At 39.0% G+C, this 20,358-nt stretch overlaps 1 protein-coding gene across 14 annotated transcripts in view; it reads right to left on the reverse strand.

Annotated features, from left to right (window-relative positions):
- LOC144318745 (transducin-like enhancer protein 4) overlaps positions 1-20,358 on the reverse strand; it is a 142,065-nt gene that overhangs the window by 78,506 nt on the left and 43,201 nt on the right. For 8 of the 14 annotated variants that reach the window (XM_077906023.1, XM_077906014.1, XM_077906075.1 and 5 more), the window contains one exon: positions 15,942-16,016. The exons of the other annotated variants lie outside the window; for them this stretch is intronic. In XM_077906023.1, coding sequence (XP_077762149.1) covers positions 15,942-16,016 — 75 coding nt within the window. The remainder of the gene's footprint in view (positions 1-15,941; positions 16,017-20,358) is intronic. 14 annotated transcript variants of the gene reach the window in all.

The raw sequence follows: 20,358 nt of genomic DNA on the forward strand, positions 1-20,358 counted from the left end.
AACGGTCTTAACTTACAGTTTAACTCACAAAGTGATAATGGCAAGAAAAGGTGAGGGAAAATGCCCCAAATCTGATTATTACATAGTTAACTTTCCCATCGGAGAAATTTTTCTGAATTGGTCCAAAGTTTACCAGGAAAAACAGAAATATAATTTCCTGGAAACTTGTTTACGTTTTAAAAAAAAATTTTTAGAGATTTTTAACAAATCTTACCAAAATCGATGCTTTTGTTTTAGTTAAGGTCACCAAGCTAGGGGATCTTGCTCAGAAAAGTTTTCTTCAGTTATTTCAGAGTACTTAAATCAAGCTGCGTTTAAAAGGCCATTGACTTTAGGTTCTTCAGTAATCCTGCAACTGACCATCAAAAGTAGAATGAATTTCAGATGATACTAAGATGAGCTCCATCCAACATTTTGAGCAAAACTCATATGTGCTGTACATGTGTGTATCTACAGAGAATACACACATAAATGAAACAAAATTTTAACACTACCAAATAGTATGTGTAGCTTACTGTAGTTATTTTCTATTCTCTTCTACTTAATAAAAAATGTTGATTATAGCTCACTGAATTGATTTTACTGCACACTCATATGAGTCTGACTCACAATTCAAAAAACACTGAGCTAGTTGTGATATTGTGATTTATAAGAATTATACATTTGGTCTTTGTCCATTACTTCTAGCACAGAGAACCCATGAGATGTCCTAAGCAATAAGAGCAGCAAAGGTATCTTTTCTTATGCTAATGAGGTGACTTTAGGGGAGCTGGTTACTAGGAGAACCAACTATGTAATTAAAGGGTTAGAACTTTCAGCCCACTCTCTGATCTCAGGGGAGAAGAGGGGGCTAGAGACAGAGTCCCATCATCATCAGTGGCCAATGATTTAATCAATCATGCCAAAAAGCCTCCATAAAAACTCAAAGGACGGGATTGTGTAAGCTCCCTCACTGACGGAACACATGGGAAGAGCTGGAGAGAATGTGTACTAGGAGAGGGCAGGAAACTCCACACCCTTGCCCAATTCTTTGTCTTATGGATCTCTTCTATCTTCTGGTTTCTGAACTATATCCTTTTACAATACACGGCTAATCTAGTAAGCAAAATGTTTCTCTGAGTTCTGTGAGCTGCTGTAAGCAAATTAATGGAACCCAAGAAGGAACTGTCGGAAGCACAGGTGACAACTTGGACTTGCAACTGGCTTCTGAAGTGGAGGGTGGTGTGGTAGCGGTGGTAGGAAGGTGTCTGGAAGGGCTGAGGCAGGATGTTATCTCCATGGAGACAGTATCAGAATTTAGCTGAGTAATAAGACACCCAGCTGGTATTGGAGAATTGCTTGGTTGAGTGGGAACCCATCCCCCCTCAGCCTCCAGGAATGGGGTTCAGAATCTTCTAAGCTAACACTCCCACATGTGAGGCCCAAGGTTAGAGTCAGATTTTACCAGCATCAAGAATGAAGCACAAGCCCCCACCATCCAGTCCAGTGATGGTGCTCACTGTCCCATGGGAACCTTACTTAACTAGGGTGGTATAACTCTAAGAGATAAGCAAACCTTTATAAGAATCAAGAAAGACTGACAGCCCTTCTGGGGAAGAGAGTTTTAAACTAAGACCTGAAGGTTGAGGGTTGTCAGCACCTTGCAGAGAGCGGAGAGAAAGGAATGAGGAGCAGGCCCTGAAGTGACCAAGGAAGTTAAAGAAAATCTGGTGGGAGCCCAGTGAGCAAGAGAGTAGTAGGGTAGAACGTAAATATGGGGATCAGATTATGAACAGAAAGAACTTTATAGACTTTCACGTAAGAATAAGGAGAGCTTTAGGCTCTGGGGAGTGAGTTTTTTTGGTTTGGTTTTTGTCTTTCAAATTAAACTAAATTTTTACTTGGTCTTTGATGGGCATAAACTGGATTGTAATCATTTGCTGGCTATTATTTGTTGCCAGTATCTTTTCTCATTTATGGGGCTTGTCTTTCCATTTTCTTTAGGATATTTTTAATGAACAGATGTTTTTAATTTTAACTTGGTAATATTATCAATTTTTTTCTTATGGTTTGAGCTTCCTGTCACCCATTGAGAAATACTTTTCTACCCTAAGATAAAGATTCTTCTTGTTTTGTTTTTCTCTGAAAGTTTTAGTTCTGTCTTTAATACACTTTTTGGATCGACTTCCGCAAATGATAAGATAGGTAGAACCAATTTCATTTCTTCCGGAAGAATAACCAACTTCTCCCCCTCAGTAATACTTACTAATGGCTATCTCCCCCCTCCCCGCCCCACCACCCATTGATTTGCATGTCCCTCTAATGTATATGAATGGATATATATGAGTACTTACTAAATTGGTCTAAATAAAGACTAACCAATATTGTGACCTAGAGTATTAAATAATTTTAAAATGTTTAAAGTGCAGAATGTTTATGTGAAACTGTGAGAGTGGCCACAAAGAAAGGAGAGAGACCAGCTGGGAGGTAACACAGGGTCCCTAGTCAAAAACTAATGATGACTCAGAGTTGTGGCAAAGAGTGTAAGGAGTTAAGATAAGTTGAGGTGGCTCTGAAAAGGCATGGTTATGGAAGAAGACCATGAGAATAATGAAGGAATCCAGGATACCTTGTTAACATTCAGGCCCCTAGTAACTGGGTAGATGATTGTACTATTTACTCGGATGGAGCAGAGGAGGAATGGGGCTATACATACAATTCTGCTAAATACCTTATTTTTATAGAGCAGTTTTAGGTTCACAGAAGTTTTAACATCTTTAGAAGAGTCATGTCTAATGAAGACAAGCAGAATATAAAGAAAGAGTCCCACAAAACCCTACCAAATAACAACTCCTGTAATGATTAGTCCCCCTAGCATTTTTTTCCAATGCATATATAAGCATTTTAAAACACCAATAACATCATGCTATCTTGTAGTTTAAAGTCCTTTTCCTATTTAGTGTGTTATCAAACATTTTCCCATATCCATAAGTAATGCTTTGACTATCACTCGTAATGGCTGGGTAGTATATGCCATCATATAGGTATAGGAGAGTTCACTTAAGTGATCCTTTATTGTTTGGCTAAAATTTAGGTTGTTTCTCATTTTGATGTAAGTATGGCGTCGTCATGGTATTACAATACACCAGTTAAGATAGTTCCTTGACAAGTTATGAATACCCATATTAAAGTGGTCTAAATAACAGGTTTTTATTTCTCAGTTAACAAGTCCAAGGTTAGTCAGATGACCTGGCCATGTTGAGGTTTCACATCATCATCTCTCTGGCTCTCATGGCCCCTCTTATATCCCATTTCCACACCAAAATGGATGCCATAGCTCCAAGCATGAACTCATCCTCACACAACCATGTTCAAATACAGAAAGAGGGCAATTTTCTTTTTATGAGTCTTTCTGTTCAGGGGAAAAAAAAAAAAAAAAAAAAAAGAGGGAGAGATCTCCCTATATCTCATGGATTTATGGATAGGCCCACAGCTTAGCTGTGAAGAATGCTGGACAGAGCACCTGGAGGGTCCACAGCAGGAGGTAGGCTCAGCCTGCAAGAAACAACCAACAAAACCTGCCTTGACCATCTATCTTTACTCACAGGCCAGACTGAGCTATTAGCTAAGAGACCCAAACTACCTCTGAGCTTTTAATACAAGTAGGCAGCAGCTTAAACTTCTCCTTGCAACAGTTCCTTCTCCCAGAGATTCATTTATGCAGAGATGTAGCTACAAATTGCTTATGATCAACCCAGAAAGACCCAGGGGGTGGGGGGTGGAAATACATAACTGCCACTTTGCTTCAGAGCCACAGTGGCACCAGCTCTGCTGGTCACAGAAGATAAGCTAGGTATCTAGGTGCCTAAATAAATTATCCCCCTTTTATTAATAAATTTATCAAGGGAAAACAATTTGTGAAAATCACAAGGGACAGAAGAACTGTGGGGTTGCCTTAAAAGGGGTTTAAGAATATACCATTTTTGCCTCTGTGTCTCTCATGAATAAATAAAATCTAAAAACAAAACAAACAAAAAAAAGAATATACCATTTTTAGTTTTCCTTAAAAGGTTTATGTGTAGAGGTTAGTGCTAACTCTTGCTTATTAGGTCAACATGATAATTTCAGTGTGCAATTATTACTACATTCCACGAAGTAATTGTTATTCACAAGCAGAATGGACAAGATTTTCACCAGATGGAGAATGAAAGCAGAAAAAAAAAAAAGTACACAGTTTATCGTAAGACAATGAAATAATTTCAAAAAGGACTCCCCCAGATATACTGGCAATCACCACAGATCCTTATTTATTTAGTGCCTTTTGACTGGCCACTGGCCCTCTAGTGTCCTCTTCTACCAGTATCCCCTTCCTCCACCACTGCTGCCTATAATTTTGCTTAACCTCACACCTCGCTTTCACTGGGTAACTGCTACCCTGGTGCTTGGATTGTGATTTAATATTAACATGATTTATCCATCTTTGGATCTACCACTCCCATGAAATCATGAGCACCAAAGAGGCAGGGACCAGTTTTTAATCATCATTGTGCCCCAGAACTATAAAGGGTGCTTGTATAAATAGGAAACTAATAAAGTGGAAAATATTTTGAAGGAATATTTACTTTTTTTTTTTTTAATACAACTATACGAAGGCAGCTGCTGGCTCCAGTTAATTCCTCTTAATATAAACAATATCCCAAGCAGCCATTATCATTAACTGTCAGTTAAAGCTTAAAAGTTTAACATGGCTAACTTGTTTTCCATAGTACCTATGATAAGTGCAGCTCATCCAAGTGCAGCTTTGGTTTTTTTTGTTTGTTTTTGTTTTTTAAACTATCGACAGTTGAAGGAACTCCCCCATCCCCTCGGCAATATTTAGAAACAAATTCAGCATAAACTCCTGGTCTCCAGTTTCTGGAACAACTGTCTAGCAATGTCTCCTTTTAATGCTATAGATAACTGTTTTCTAGCTGCATGTATTCCACCAGGTATTTTACTATTTCACATCAGGATCTGGCACAGTTCTACTCCCATAAAACACAGGCTCAACATTCTTGCGTTATAGGACCTTTTGTGAAACTAGGTCCAAAATTTCTTCTCTAGAAAATGTACATATCCCTTCCACCCACCCATAGTTTCATCAACATTTTGGGAAGCTAATGGACAGCCTAATACCCAAGCATGAAATCCAAGAAGATCCAAAGATGTAGGTTTAAAATACCACGAACCTAGGCTTAAAAGTTGTGTTTAGAACAACTTATGATTCTTACATATGAGAGTAAGTTACAACAGACCAGGAGAAACACAATATGAGTCAGGAGTAGCCAGATGATCTATGCAATAATAAGCTTCCGACCACTTAGGCAAACCAATTAGTATGTGCATCAGGCACACCCAATTTCCATTTCCCTCACTGAGCTCTGGGCACTAAACACTGGACACTCCTACAGTGGATCTTGGGATAAAGAGACTATTGATCCTCATATAAAAGAAGAAAGAACAGAGGGGAACAAATAAAGGACAAGTGTAATAAAATGGTTAAATGTGTGAGCTCTGAAGTTGGTCTAAGTCTGAACCCCAGTTCCACCACTTCCTCTGTGTGGCCTTTACCCCTTCAGAGCCCTGGTTTCACTTTCTGTAAAGTTGGGAGAATAATACTATCTTCCACACGGGGCTGATGTGAAGATTAAACGAGATAATGCATGTGAATTTTTAACACAGTGCTGACAAAACAAAAACACTTGCTATTTTTACTTACCTGTTTAGGGAGAAGAATATAAGCCCAGGGATGTAAATCTAGAGAAATAACTGTGACACAAAGGCCCTCTAGTTTTAAAATAAAAAACCCATAGTTATCAAAACAAAGAGGCTTAGTAATCATACTAGGTTAGAAAAGTGATAGTACTTTATTGGCTATCTACCCCAGCCATGCACCCTACAAGGTGAGAACTGTTAAATAAAATTCATAAGATCATACTACAATTGCCACTCAGGATTGTGGATTTTTTTTTTTTACCAGGTCAAACTTCCTCTCAAAATTCTGTGCTGGGGGGCGGGGGGGGGTGTGTGTGTGTCAAAATGCAAAAATAGCTCAAAATAAGAGTATTTGTTCATTTAACAGGTACTTATTAAATATAATAAATTACTATACATTTACTGAACAAATAGTTACCGAGGACTTACTGTACAAATATTTATCGAACACGATGAGTCTAGGCACCATGGCAGGCAAGTGAACAAGATCTCACTTGCTAGTGAAGGGAGTATGATGCATTCACAAACAAATAAATGGTAAATGCTGTGAGAAAAGCAGAGCCGGTAAACTGGCCAGAGAATGAACTGGGTAAAAGAGCTACTAAAGCCTGCTGGTCAGGGAAGTCCTTTCTCGGGAGGTATCGGAGAGGGACTTTAAGGAGCATTAGGAAAACCATGTCAGGCCTTCAGAAGAGCTGATGCACAGTCAAGAAGCAGCTTAGGGTGACCCACGGACAGAAGAAAAAGGCCAATGTGTGACTGTGGGTGAAATACAGTCAAATAAAGAGAATGAGTGGTATGTGAAGTCAGAGAGGTGGGCAGTCAGCTCATGAAGAAATCTGTAGGCCACAGTAAGATATTTAGACTTCATTTTAAGCAAAACTGGCAGCCCTCAGAGACAGGTTTTATTTTAATTTTTTTAAAGATTTTATTTATTTATTCATGAGAGACACAGAGAGAGAGAGGCAGAGACACAGGCAGAGGGAAAAGCAGGCTCCATGCAGGGAGCCCGATGTGGGACTCGATCCCAGGTCTCCAGGATCAGGCCCTGGGCTGAAGGCGGCGCTAAACCACTGGGCCACCCGGGCTGCCCCAGAGACAGGTTTTAAAAGCGGGGAGCAAGAGGATCCAAGTTGTATTTCAGAAGATCACTCTGGCTGCTGCGGGTAGGATAAAGCATCGAGAGACAAATGTGTTAACAAGAAGCCCTATCAGGAGGAAGCTGGAGGAGACCAGGGGAGGGAATACCTGGGACCAGGGGAAGACAAAAAATGTAGTCACTCTCGACAGAACAGTCTGGAGGAAGAAGAGATACCATTTTTGATAGCAGAGGTTTTTTTATTGAGCTTGGATTGTTTCCCTTCTTCTATCAGCCAGTCTCTAGGACATAAACAATGAAGACCCAAGTTCTCAGGGATACTGTAAAGAAGACAAGCAAGAACGGCAAAGAATAAGCACAAAATGGAATGGGGAATATCGATAATGAAAGCTACAGATATCAAGACGGTGTCATTGGCAAAAGAACAGACACCCAGTTTAACAGGACAGAACAAAGTTGAGAAGAGGACCCATATGTATGTATGTATATGTATATGTGTGTGTGTGTGTGTGTGTGTGTGTATATATATTAGCAGATCTTCAACAATGGTGCAAAGGCAATTCAATGGAAAAAAGAGTTATTTTAACAAATGTGTTGGTAAATTGAATCAAAGATCCATATGAAGAAAGAGATAGAGAAAGAAACCAGACCTATATCTCCTACCATAAGCAAAATTAATTCCAATTTGATCACAAGCCTAAACATACAACTTCTAGATGAACATCTTTGTGGTCTTGGGTAAGACAAAGATTACTGAGAGACAACACCAAAAGTTAAGATTCATGAAGAAAAAAATTCATAAATTTGATTTCCTCAGTGTTAAATATTTCTGCTCTTCAAAAGATACTATTAGCACTGGGTGTTATTCTGTATGTTGGTAAATTGAACACCAATAAAAAATAAATTATAAAAAAAGATACTATTAAAAAAAGATTAAAGCACAATTACATACTGGGACAAAAATATTTGCAAAATACATAAAGAACTTACATCCAGAGTATTTCTTTTAAAAAATTCCCAGAACTTCATAATAAAATAACCACCTCAAGGAAAAAGAGAGGCAAAGATATGAGCAGAAACTTCTCAAAGAAGATAGATGGCAAGTAAGCACAGCACTCAACAAGTCATTTAGCTGTTAATAGAAATGCAGAAAAGCAGGAGTAACACCATCCAACTATCAGAAATGGCTAATAGACTCCAAAAGTCTACAATTCCACATGCAGCTGAAGATATGGAACAAAGTTTCTCCCACAGAACGTGTTAGTTAGAGTAGAAAACTATGGAAAATATTAGGTCAGTTACATTCAAAATACACTAGCCATGTAACTTAGCAAGCCCACTTCCAGGTAATTACCCAGAAGAAAGGAAATTTTACTTTCACTTATAAAAACTTACACAAATCTGTATGTTAATATTTACTGGGACCTTGTTTACAATCACAAAAAACTATGGCTAACCTAAATGTCCCTGAAGGAGTAAACATAACCCAACCAGTCCATCCACACAAGAGAATATTGTTCAGCCATATAAGGAACCAGGGATAGAGACAAGCACATGGGACAAATCTCCAATGCATTACAGTAAAGGAAGATGAAAACTCAAAAGGCTATACAATGCATAATTCTGTGTATAGGACATTCTCAAAAAAAGGTTCTCTATGGGAGAAAAAACATCATAGGTAGGTGCCGAGGCTGGGGTAGGGAACAGAATTAATTACACACAACAAAGGAATTTAGGGAGGTGGGGCAAGAGAGAAATATTCTCTAACTCCACAGTGGTGGTAGTTTACATGACTATATTCGGCTGTCCAACTCCTAGGACTGTATGCTAGGAAGGGTCCACTTCGGTTTATATAAATTATACCTCGATAAATCTTTTTGAAATACACAGAATATCAATAATGAATATATACTGCTAGAATCCTAATTCCAAATATAAAAAATATAAATTCATAAATGTATGTAGCCTCATTTTTATTATGTTTTCTACTGTTTCTCTTTATTCTGTTGTCCCTGGAAACTAAAGTTTTATTAAAATTAAAATGTGTTAAAAATTGATTATGTGTAGTAAAATGCAACACCAGAAAGCCTGCAACTACCAAAACTTTAATGAAGATGATTCAAATGTAATTTGAAGATCATCTCAGAATACACTTTAGAAAATGTTTAAAAATATCATTCAAAGAGAACATAAAATGTGCCCCTTTAATATGAGTTGGTGAAGGTATTCAAATATTTGCTGAACGAATGAAGGAGTAGATGTAATCATTATTATTACCATTCGATAAAAGGTTCTAACCTTTTCACAAAGGTCCTTAGGAAAACACTTAAGATCACAAACGCATTTTTAGGTAGCAGATTCCCAAATGGATTTTCTAGGGAGCTCTGAGGAGGACACACATCAGTAGTCCTTTTTATCCTAAATCCTTAAACCCCTGAACTGTCTGTTTGGGGTAAGCCTGCCTCCTCCCTCTCTCTCAGCTTTGAAGGGCACAGGCAGAGGTAGACGTGTCTGGCTACCTGGAAGCTGTTGCTGCTGCTGCCGCTGCCACCACCACCGCCACCAACCATAGTGATGTTACTGGCAAGCCTTCAACAAAAGAATCAGAAAAAGGGATGCAAAACAGTAAAACAAAACAAACCACTAACCAATAAAAAGGGATAACAAAGTGTAAGTTTGCAAGCTACCTTGCAAACTTCACTCACCTTGAGTGAAACCTGCTCTTCTGTGTTAACTCTTCCACCCAGACCCCTGCGCCCCTACACAGGCTCAGCCTGTTGTGCTCTGGTATGAATGAAGTGTGGATTACAGATCTGGAAAACTCCTCATTCTCCTAAGTAGTGGAAGTGCAAAGCCCTCGGGCCTTTACCTAAATCAGATGCCTCTACCCAAACACATTCTGTAACTCTTGTCACAGGTTGTGCTGAGCTCTACCTTGAGCTATGGAAATATATGTATTAGCAGGAAGGAGGGAGAGAAGAGCTCCTTCCTCAAGAGAAAGAAAGAGAGTAGTACTTCAGGGTGACAGCAACAAAAAGAAAGGAAAAAGAAAGGAAAGAAGCTGACTAGCTTCTAGAAATTTCTCCTAGGAAAACTAGGTAACAGAAATTAACAGAGTATACACCATAAACAAATTAGAAGTCCTCTCCTTTCTCCAGGTTTCTGAGGGAGTTTTTGTGGAGACAGAGCTAAAACAAACAAACAAACAAAAAAAACATTACTTAAATATATGAATAGAGTCTTTGCTATGAGAGAAGGGAAATTACTGCCTCTTAGAGCCTCATCAAATTGTAGCACAAAGATTAGATTATGACTGCATCACTCAATAATGTAGCCCCCTGATCCACAGTAAATGAATCAGTTAAAAACAAAACAAAAAAAGGGTGAGGGGCAGGCATACCAACATTAAGATACAGAGGAATGCATAGACTTTTGATATAAAACTGCTTTGGCTTACGTGCAACCACGGGTTTATCATATTTGTGAGAGCAGGTGAGCCAAGCCAAACAACTGCAGAAAACCAGCCTCCTTTCCCCCAAGCCTTCCCCCCACAAGCTGTGTCCCTCATGCAGCCAGTGGCCGGGGCGTTTCATAAAGCCTTTAAACTCCAGGCACACTGCCTGGTAAAGACAATAACAAAGGTGGACTAACAATCTGATGAAAGACAAATCCACTTCAGAGCTTGTTTTTAAATTCATTCCATATAACAAACATTTAGAAAATACCAACAGTAGTCAGTTGGGAGGAAAAAAAGAAAGGGAAGCTCGCCTATAAATTTATGGGAAAGCCATTTATTGAAAAAATAATGTAAAAGCTGAGCTGTTAAAGAAAAATGTTTTACGCACAGAACTCATGTCAGAAAAAAAAAAAAAAAAACGATTCCAGCCTCCGAGTACTACTGCCTACCTACACCAGAAATCCCGCTGGAAGAGCTTGGGGCCGATGAAGTAAAATCTGGGCTTTCCTAGTTCCTCCAAAGGTAGATAGACAGGGCCTTTGGCTATAGGTAATTTTAATAAATGATCCCAGGACAGGAGTGAGACCTAAGGAAAGCGAATCAGGGAAGAACGGAAATTCAAAACAAGGATGTAACCTTGAGTTGATGACTACCGTGGACAGCTACCTGAAACTCCCTCCGGCCGGGACCCTCTGTGGACCCTCTGTGGAGCGATGCAGAAAGCACCTCCAAAGCACCTCCGTATTGCCCACCAAATACGGAGTCATGGGGGGGGGGGGTCATGTCACTGACCATTTGCCTGTGGGTCCAGGATTACCCCATGGGGTAGGTGTAAAAACCTCCCTCTTTGTAGTGCTCAAGTATTTAGTGAAGGGGGGATTCCCCACCAAAAGCATTGGGAAATGCAAGAGCTTCACAGTGTGGCTGAAGGGAGGAGGTATCAAGCCTGGAGAAACACCATAGTTGTACTGGCAATGGCCAGAGAGAAAGGGGGGCGAGGGGAATGAGGGAACTGCGAGAATGCAGGCGCCCAGGAGGGACACCACTGCTTCAGCATCCTGGGGATACCTGTGCCCAAAGGAGGACAACAGGACAACTACTGCAAAATTCATAATACCTTCTCTAACAAGCCCTTTATTAGCAAATACAGAGGTAGGGTGAAAATGTGACTCTTGGATACTTAATATCTTTATGCTTTTGTTGCGAAAGTGAAGTATTTTTAATTGTATTTCAAATTTTGTGTTACTGGAAGCTGTGATATAACAGACAGGAAGGAACACACACTCACACACACACACGGTTTTTTTTAAATACCCACATACTTTTATCTTCCAGTTTTTCCGCCTAATGGCTAATTAGTTTAAAAAGACAACAAGAAAAATTACCACAGTGGCATATCTAAATCACTCTGGAACTTAAAATGGCAGTTATGAAATCTATAAGGGAAAAAGAGGGACATACGTTTTAAAACTGTCATACCGCAAGACCCTCTGCCAAAATGCCAATCTGAAATGTGTGTGTGTGTGTGTATGTGTGTGTGTGTATAATTTAAGGGCCAATCATATGACAAGGACAATAAAACAAAATGCTAAGAGTAAGAAAAAAACCCCAAAGGTATTGTCTTCCCTTTTTTAAACTAACTCAAACACACAGGATGGTAAAGGCAAAGTCATTTAAATCATTTCCTTAGTAATACAAGTAATATTTAAATAGATTTAATAGTGCTGCTCCAAACCAATGAATTATGGGTTTAAAACCTATTAAAATGTAATGTTTTTTTCCTGAGCTGAGAGGAGAGAGATTTAAATCCACTGAATTTTAATATTTCAGCTTGAGCTGCAGGAGGTAGAGAAAGTCCAAATGAACTATTCCATCAGCACCATTCAAGCATGAACATTTTAATCAGTTTTACTTCCTTGGAGTTCTCTAACACAGTTTACGCTGTCATTCTGAAAGCACTTAACACAGAGAGTGTGAAAAACCACCAAGGCTTGTTATTGCCTTCACAATTGATGGCAAATAATTTTGCAGACTTCCTATCATTAAAATGTCACTGCTAAAAATTGAGGTTCAGCATTTCTTGTGCTAACCTGCATTTCCCACAAACACCACAGCATACCTGTTCTTAAAGAATTTCTTTAAGGGTGTGTGTGTGTGTGTGTGTGTGTGTGCGCGCGCGCGCAGGTGCACTTTTTTTTTTAATGCATATTTCTACCTTTTATTCCCCCCTCAAAGAGGTTAAAAGAAAAGAGTGCAGGGAAATCCAAAGGAACCCCACTTTCTATTTTTACAAGCCAAATATTTTCTTTTCCAATGTTCATACTAACAAAACTTTTTTTCCCCCAATGGTGGCTTCTTTAGTGAAATTCTTATGAGGTTCCAAGCCAGTCTCCTTTATTAAGCATAACCACATTCACACAGCATGTGCTGATTATATAGTGTAATGGATTTAAAAAGCATTTTAAGATAGTCAGATGACTCAATTTAATAATACAGGAAATGAAAACATCATTTCTAATTAGATCATATTACTGATTTAAAACTACAATTTGTGTGCTGTTCCAACAGTGTGATCTCGCAGAGATTCTAATTTAAAAACACAGTGGCTAGTAGGACACATGACAAGATCAAACTAGATACATAACATTCCCTCAGCCCATTTAGGGGAACTCCGGGAAAGCTTCAAGGAAATGTGAGATATGAACAATGCAAAACAACACACAAAATTGACTGTAGAAAATAACACAGGAATTTCCTAGGTTTTTTTCCTTATAAATAAAAAGATAAATGATATTTAACTTATTTCAATCTATCAACAATTTTAAACTGAACATGACCTGTGAAAGAAATCATTATAACTGTGTTTCATTCCATTAAACACAACTAGCTTATTGTCAAGAGAACAAGCCGCCTCTCCAGGTTTCGGGCTCACTTCAGCATTTTGCATTTAAACTGCATGGATCACTGGTTTGGCTCATTTACCAACGAAGGTAGAATAATATTGCAGAGTTAAAAAGGTGCTTCATCAGATTTCATTAAATCTAGGAACATTTGCACTTGTCTGGATGGTATGCATACATATAAAACAGATACATATGTAGTGATAAACAAATGAAGGTCTGTCTGCAGGGGCTTTAGATGGATCTTTGCAGTCTTGGGAGGAAATTTTTCATTCCCTCCATGGAGAAAGTCATTGCTGACCATATTCCCAAATCCAAGTACAAAAATCTAAAATTGGCCCCTCATCACTTTTCGGTAGCAAGTCAAAATGGCACTGCCTCCCAACACAGCCATGCTCAAGGGGACACAGGACAGCAGGTGCACAGAAAATTCCACAATGTTCCAACTCTGAAAACTAGGGACTGAAGGCATCACAGGGGCTGAAGCAAACAAAGACCACACACCACAGAGAAGAGCAACAGCAGGAATGCATCAAGTGAGTTTGTAATGGGGCTCCTCCTTCTCACATGGCTTTTGGCTCCCTAAAACTGCTGGGTGTGTTTTTCTATTTCTGCAATCTTCTTTTAAGAATAGTCAGATTATGTGACTGTGACTCCATTTCTGGCTCCGACACAAATAATCTGGAATCCCCACCAGATCCACAAACAGCACGTGCTGCTTTGATAGCATGCAGCTCTGACTTCTTCAAGTAAGTTTCTAGGTCACAAAATTAAATTTGCTATATTTGAATAATTAAATCCATATATACACAATATGTCTATCAGTAACTCGACTACAGTCCAATAAATCATCCTTTCCCTGAAAAAAGGCAATCTGCCATCCCATTCAAAGGTATGTAAAATGAAATAGATATGAAACAGCATTAAAAATATACTTGATGTGTGAAGGGAAGGGAACCTGTTCTGAGTTTTAGATCTTCCCTCATATTTTGAGGCAACATCCAACATAAAACAATGGGTTTTTTATTTAGATTAATCTCTCCACTGTACAGACACAACTAATAAGACTCAAAAAAGAAACAAAACAGCCTTCTGTTTCCCAGAGAAAGAGCTGCCAACCATTCCTAAGGTAGAATGGCTACTTGCATTTTAGCAGTTCATAGGAACAATGAACACTAATAAGCCAGAATGACCCAGCACGCTCCTCTATCAGTTCTCCTCCTGCACACATTCTCTCCTTTCACAGCAGACAGTTGTATAGTGGGTGAGAAATGCAGGTGACCTTGGGGGGGTGGGGGGGGTTTTGCTGGCCAAAATACATCCCAATGGGAACGCAATGGGTGCTTCAGGCAAACACGACAGGACTATACATATATACCTAACTTTAAAATTAAAGCTTTTTCAACTTTTTTTAAAAATGTAACATGCTATTTTCTGGAGTTTTATGGAAAAAAAAAAAAAACTACTTGTGAAACGTATTCATCTCTCATCTCTCCTCCATGCCCAGAGCGTAGAAAGGATACTACAGATGAGTCTACACAGCTGATTCTGATGCTGCCTTTTTTCCAAGGGCGCACTTCTGAGGAAATGAAGGGTGCCCCTTCCCATTTATGATGTCTTCCAATTTACTACCAGTATTTTCTCGTGGTCAGAGAGCCACAAAATAGAGCTCAAAATAGCCCATTAAAAAACAAGCCACAATCAGACTGCTCCACCACCACCGCCAGTCATCCCAGAGTTGTGATTTCCTTGTTAAAAGACAGAGGCATAATTGAAGCAATATCTTCACTTCAGATTGATTATCAGGCGACCCTTATCCGCATCTTCACTCAGCAATTTGAATTTTAATGAAAGTAAATGGAATAATTAGCATTTCAAAGTGTGTTTGATACACTGAGGGAAAAAAAGAGAAAAGACTTTTGTGTATAATCTATACACAAAAGAAAGTATTTGGGAGGGGGCAGAGAAAGGGAAGTATAGTTGTATTGTCTTCATTAGAATAATCTAAGAAACTGCTTGTACCAGCTGCATAAATAGAGATGTGATATGATATTGTGCTCTTTTCAGCTAAGATTTCTCACCTTTATTATACCTCACCTTATCTTATTACTTGCTACCTCAATCTGGGAGAACAAAAATCTAAGTGGAGTCGGAGGGATTGCCCAAACCCATGAATTCCAGCAGGATTTCTATGCAACATTAACACTATCATCACCAGGAAGAATTTTCTAACTGGGCCACTGATTTTGCCAGAAGGTACACCTTTCATCTATTATTCCTACTAGAAATGGACACTAGCCTTTAAGAACCACTCCTCACAGGGGAGGAAGAGTAGCTGCGAGATACAAAAATGTACATTTTATTTCGCCAAAAAACAGCATTAAGGTACTCTGTAGTTGCGGTAAGATCAAAGAAATCAGGTCATTTTAACATCAGGGCAATCTCCATCTTTTTTTCAGGCCTAGGCCAGCAACAGGAGCTGATTGCAAAGAAAAGAAATATTACGAAAAAGAACTATCTAGTCTCTTTAGGGGTGGATTTCTGGAAACATGTCAACTGGAAGTGGTGAGAACGTGATCCAAAGTTTCTGACGTAGCCATCCAATTTCACAGGAGACAGAAGGCAAAGTGCTGAATTTCACTTTGTGGTCCTCTATTGCCTTTTGCCCCTTTGATGTAACAAAATTTAAAAAGAGAGCAAGCGAGCTGATGACACACACTAAGATCAGAGCTAAAATGGAAAGGCCACGTACCCCAATGATGGCGTTCAGTTCGGCCATGGTCACCTGCTTGGCCCGTTCCACAGCCTGCACCACTTGTTGCTGGTGCTATAAATGAAGATCAGAAACAGAATACAATTATTTGCTTTCTAGTCAGTCAAGAACAGCTTTTCCTAACACGTCCTCTAACTTCAATTACATGCAAAACAGGATTTAGGGGTCTCCATATTTCAAATAAAAGCCCTGCGTGGTGGCTGACTAAATGTCTAGGGTATATTTGGGTCTCTGCTGCAGAGAAGTAACTGGGCATTGAACTATAACCCCATGAAGGATGCTCCCCTACAACTGGCAGAAGCAGCTTAAATTTTACTTGGATGTCAGTGGTGCTCTGTGGCCCAGCATCTTCCACTAATACTAACAAACACAATCCATCCCCCACCTGCTTTATCTGTACCCCCTTTTCTCTGCCATCTACATAAAAATTCTGAAAATATTTCCTAGAAGTACTTATTTTTAAAATTTCTCCTGCTAGTTGTTACAGTAAGCACTAGAAGGCCATTTAGACTTAAATGTTTATTTTCTTCTGAAAATGTGGCAACTGTTCATGTTTTAATTCCTGTCATGAAGGAATTATGAAGGGCTGAGTATTTAAAAGAGATTAGAAATGCACAACTCTGACTAGCAGTAAAGTTTAAGGATGTTTCTTTTACACAATAGAAAACTAAAAGCTACAAGTTTCATGTATTTTTCTTTTGGAAAAACTAAGATGGACCGTTTAGGAACATCCCTCCCTCTATCCAGGATGCAGTTCTAAAGAGAATGACCAAGAAAGGAGTATAGGTAATTTGTGTAAATTAAAAAAAAAAAAAAAAAATGAAGTAGAGGCACGCCTTCACATCTGGACATATGTGAGAATGTACACAAGTACTCCCAAAATATAAATATTATTCTCAACTAAATACACTTGAACATTCTAGTTTCTACACTCTCGAAATTGGTCTAAAATAAGGTCTCCTTCGGACTTTTTTTCAACTAGGTTTGGTGAATGAAGAGCCAAAAAGACTGTACTATGAGACAGGTACTCCTCTGTGTGGCTAGGAAAAATCTTGTTTTGACTAATCCTAGTTGAGAAATGTAGCTAACTTTCTCCACTGATTTGAAGTGAATATGAAACTTTAGCTAGCATATTGCTTAATACACACAAAAAGCTAAGCCATCAATTAGATATGAAATTCCCCCTTGAGCTACGTGGTACTACACTACAAAACTTTCAAATACACACAGTTACTGTGATTAACTGGGGTGACCAATATTTCCACCTCCCAGATGTGTAGGGTTGGTGGGGGATGTGGAGGATGGAAAAGAAAACTGCTTTAGTTATCCACGTGTGGTATTTTCACCCATGATATCCTAATAGAAATGTGTATTTTGGGATCCCTGGGTGGAGCAGCGGTTTGGCGCCTGCCTTTGGCCCAGGGCGTGATCCTGGAGACCCGGGATCAAATCCCACGTCGGGCTCCCAGTGCATGGAGCCTGCTTCTCCCTCTGCCTGTGTCTCTGCCTCTCTCTCTCTGTGTGTGTGACTATCATAAATAAATAAATTAAAAATATTTAAAAAAAAGAAACAAATATGTATTTTGTGCCTCTAATCCAATGTAAAGAAAAACGTCAAATAGATCACTCCATTTTAAGCTTCTAATAAACTCTAGACATTAAACTAGATACCTTTGATTTTTTTTTAATTTTAAGAGTTTTCAAAACAAGGGCTTAAGAAACAATCCCAAAGTCTAGATATCTAGCAATCTCCCTCCATTCCCTTACTTTTTAATAAAATATTTGCCAAAGTGAAATAACTTCTTTCCTTCTGTGTTTGAAGCAAGTCAAAGTCCTAAAGATTTATAAAGACACTAGAAGGAACAGAGAGGCATGCTCAATAAAAATGACCAGTAACAGCAATTTCTCCTTAAAGCTACCCTAGCCAGTATGCTAACCTACTAGCACACAGTTCATGTTTAGATTTAAAGCAATTTCATTGTCCAAGTAGTGAAAAGGGACAGTACTTGGAGAGCGGAGAAAAAGACAACATGTAAGGATGACTCTGGGATTTTTCTACTACTCAAAGTAAGTATATGGACAGAAACTGTTAATGAGATTTTCCACCTTTTACTTTCCAACATTCAGCCATGGCTGCTCAAAACTTCAAGAAACTGAAAGCCTAAGGACCACATGAACACACATCCAACAATTGTATCATTCATTCCACTCATGCATCCATTCATTCAACAAAGGCCTTCTTAAGCTCTTACCGTGTCCAATTTCTATATGCTACTGAAATATTACATACTGTATTAGTGAAATATCATCTACCTTACATTAAGCATTCAAAGAATAGTTCCGTAAGACAGATATGCAGAAAATACACCTACCTAGGGCCTTTCTGCCATGAAGATTGTTCAACTCTTGCCTCATAAACTGGACTCCAACTGCCATGATGGGCAAAGATGCCTTAGGGCAGTGGGGATCTCTTTCTGGCTCAGCATTAAAATCAAGTGCATTTACTGAGAAAACCAGAAACACAGCAGTGAACCAGAACACTGACATCTGATGTTCCTATAGAAACTCTTGCTAAAAAGCTAAAATGACAATAGAAGTCATGATTCAGCTCCTTCGTTTCCTCTCCTGGCAGTGGCCATAGGCTAATACCACATCTGAACTCTACCTGTAGTTCAGGATTTTACTTCCCTATTTCTGCTTACAACTGTGAATCATCTGCTGTTTAAGGACCTTTTGAACAGAAGCTCCCTAAGGCAAAGAATGCCTCCTCCCAGTGTGCTCTGAAAGCACCAGAAACACCCAGACATTGCTCACTCAGCCACATCGTAACACTGTAAGCAGCACATCTCAGGAAAGAAGGAGCAAAGGATCACTAAAGAGAAAAAGGAACACTGGAGGAAGAACCCAAAATACTCATTAACTGACCCAAAGGTGGCATTTTTTTCCCATTTCCAATTTTAATAAATAAGCTCTCTGACTCAGAAAATACAGCAAGTTTTTCACATCTTCTTAGAACCCTGATGGTTTTCCCATTGCGTCTGCCATCTCTTCCCTTTTTCTTCCCCTTCCCCATCTGTTCCTCTCCTCCCACTCCACCCTGCATCTAATTTCCTCTCCCACTTCCTGCTTCTCCCCTCTGCCACCTCACCACATGTGGTGACAGCCACTCTAGACCCAATCTGCAAAAAGCAACAATCCTATAGCCCCTTATTGCTCAAGCTGCTCCCTCATATAGGGGCTTCCATTGGAACTTTTTCTACCAGTACCACCAAATAAAATGTACTAAGATTATCATCAATAAGCCTTAGGTGGGAGAGAGGGCCTCTAACTGGGATTTGGAAGAGAAAAAAAAAAAAAAAAAGCCCAATAATTTATTTTTTAAAATAGCGTGAGTTATAATTAAAGAAAAATCCTTAAAATAAAAACCTGTAATATGATTATGGTTGCACAACTCTGTAAATTTATTAAATATCATTGAATTCTACACTTAAGTGAATTTTATGATATATAAGTTGTATCAATTAAATACTGTGATTTAAGGACTACAATGATGGATGAAGGGGGAAATGCCACTAAAATGAAATTATATACAGTAAATCACTTGCCTACTTCCATCATAAAATTTGTTGCATTTGTTTAGGAAAAGTCTTGAGAATAACGTTTTCAACAAGAAAGAGACTGAAACAACAGAAGTCATCAGTCCAACAAAGCCTGCTAAGAAACAGACCGTTAACAAACCACAACACGTTGTACAACAGGTATTTAATGTATGTTTTGGGGAAGAGATGACAATGACCATACCTGCTGTGCCAATACTTTAGGGCATGGCAACAGACATAGTACTTCCAATGAAAAGAAAAAACCCCTACATTACAACTTAGAATTTTTCTTTAATACCTACCCCCCTTCCCTTACCTCCCTCATTGATAGGGGTTAGTAAAGGGGTAGTAGGGAGTTAAAGGCAGAGGTAGGAAAATGAAGTAGGATTTCTATAAACGAACAACATTAACATTCCTGACCTGTGAAATGAGAAAGCAAGCACTTGGAATAATGGCCCCACTACTCCTCAGAGAACTCTCAGACACAGAGCATCATACACTCTACAGGAAAGCAGGATATAAAATGCTAGGGAGGTTCTAGGAAGGAGTGCCCAGCATACTTACTGGACCATCAGGAAAGGTTTTGTTTTCTTATTCATTCATTCAGTTACATATTAAGAACCTACTGTGCGCGCCAGGCAACTGGGGCGAGAACTAAGACGGACTCATGAACGAGACACTCAGTGAATGAATAATCCTCACAAGGTTCAAAGGCTCAGTAATTACAACCGGAGGATAATTTCCATGAAGAAAATTACAAGCTGTCATGCAATCACTTATGGGGGAGACACCTCATG

This window comes from Canis aureus, chromosome 1 (genome assembly GCF_053574225.1).
Source record: "Canis aureus isolate CA01 chromosome 1, VMU_Caureus_v.1.0, whole genome shotgun sequence".
In the NCBI taxonomy this organism is placed as follows: Eukaryota; Metazoa; Chordata; class Mammalia; order Carnivora; family Canidae; genus Canis; species Canis aureus.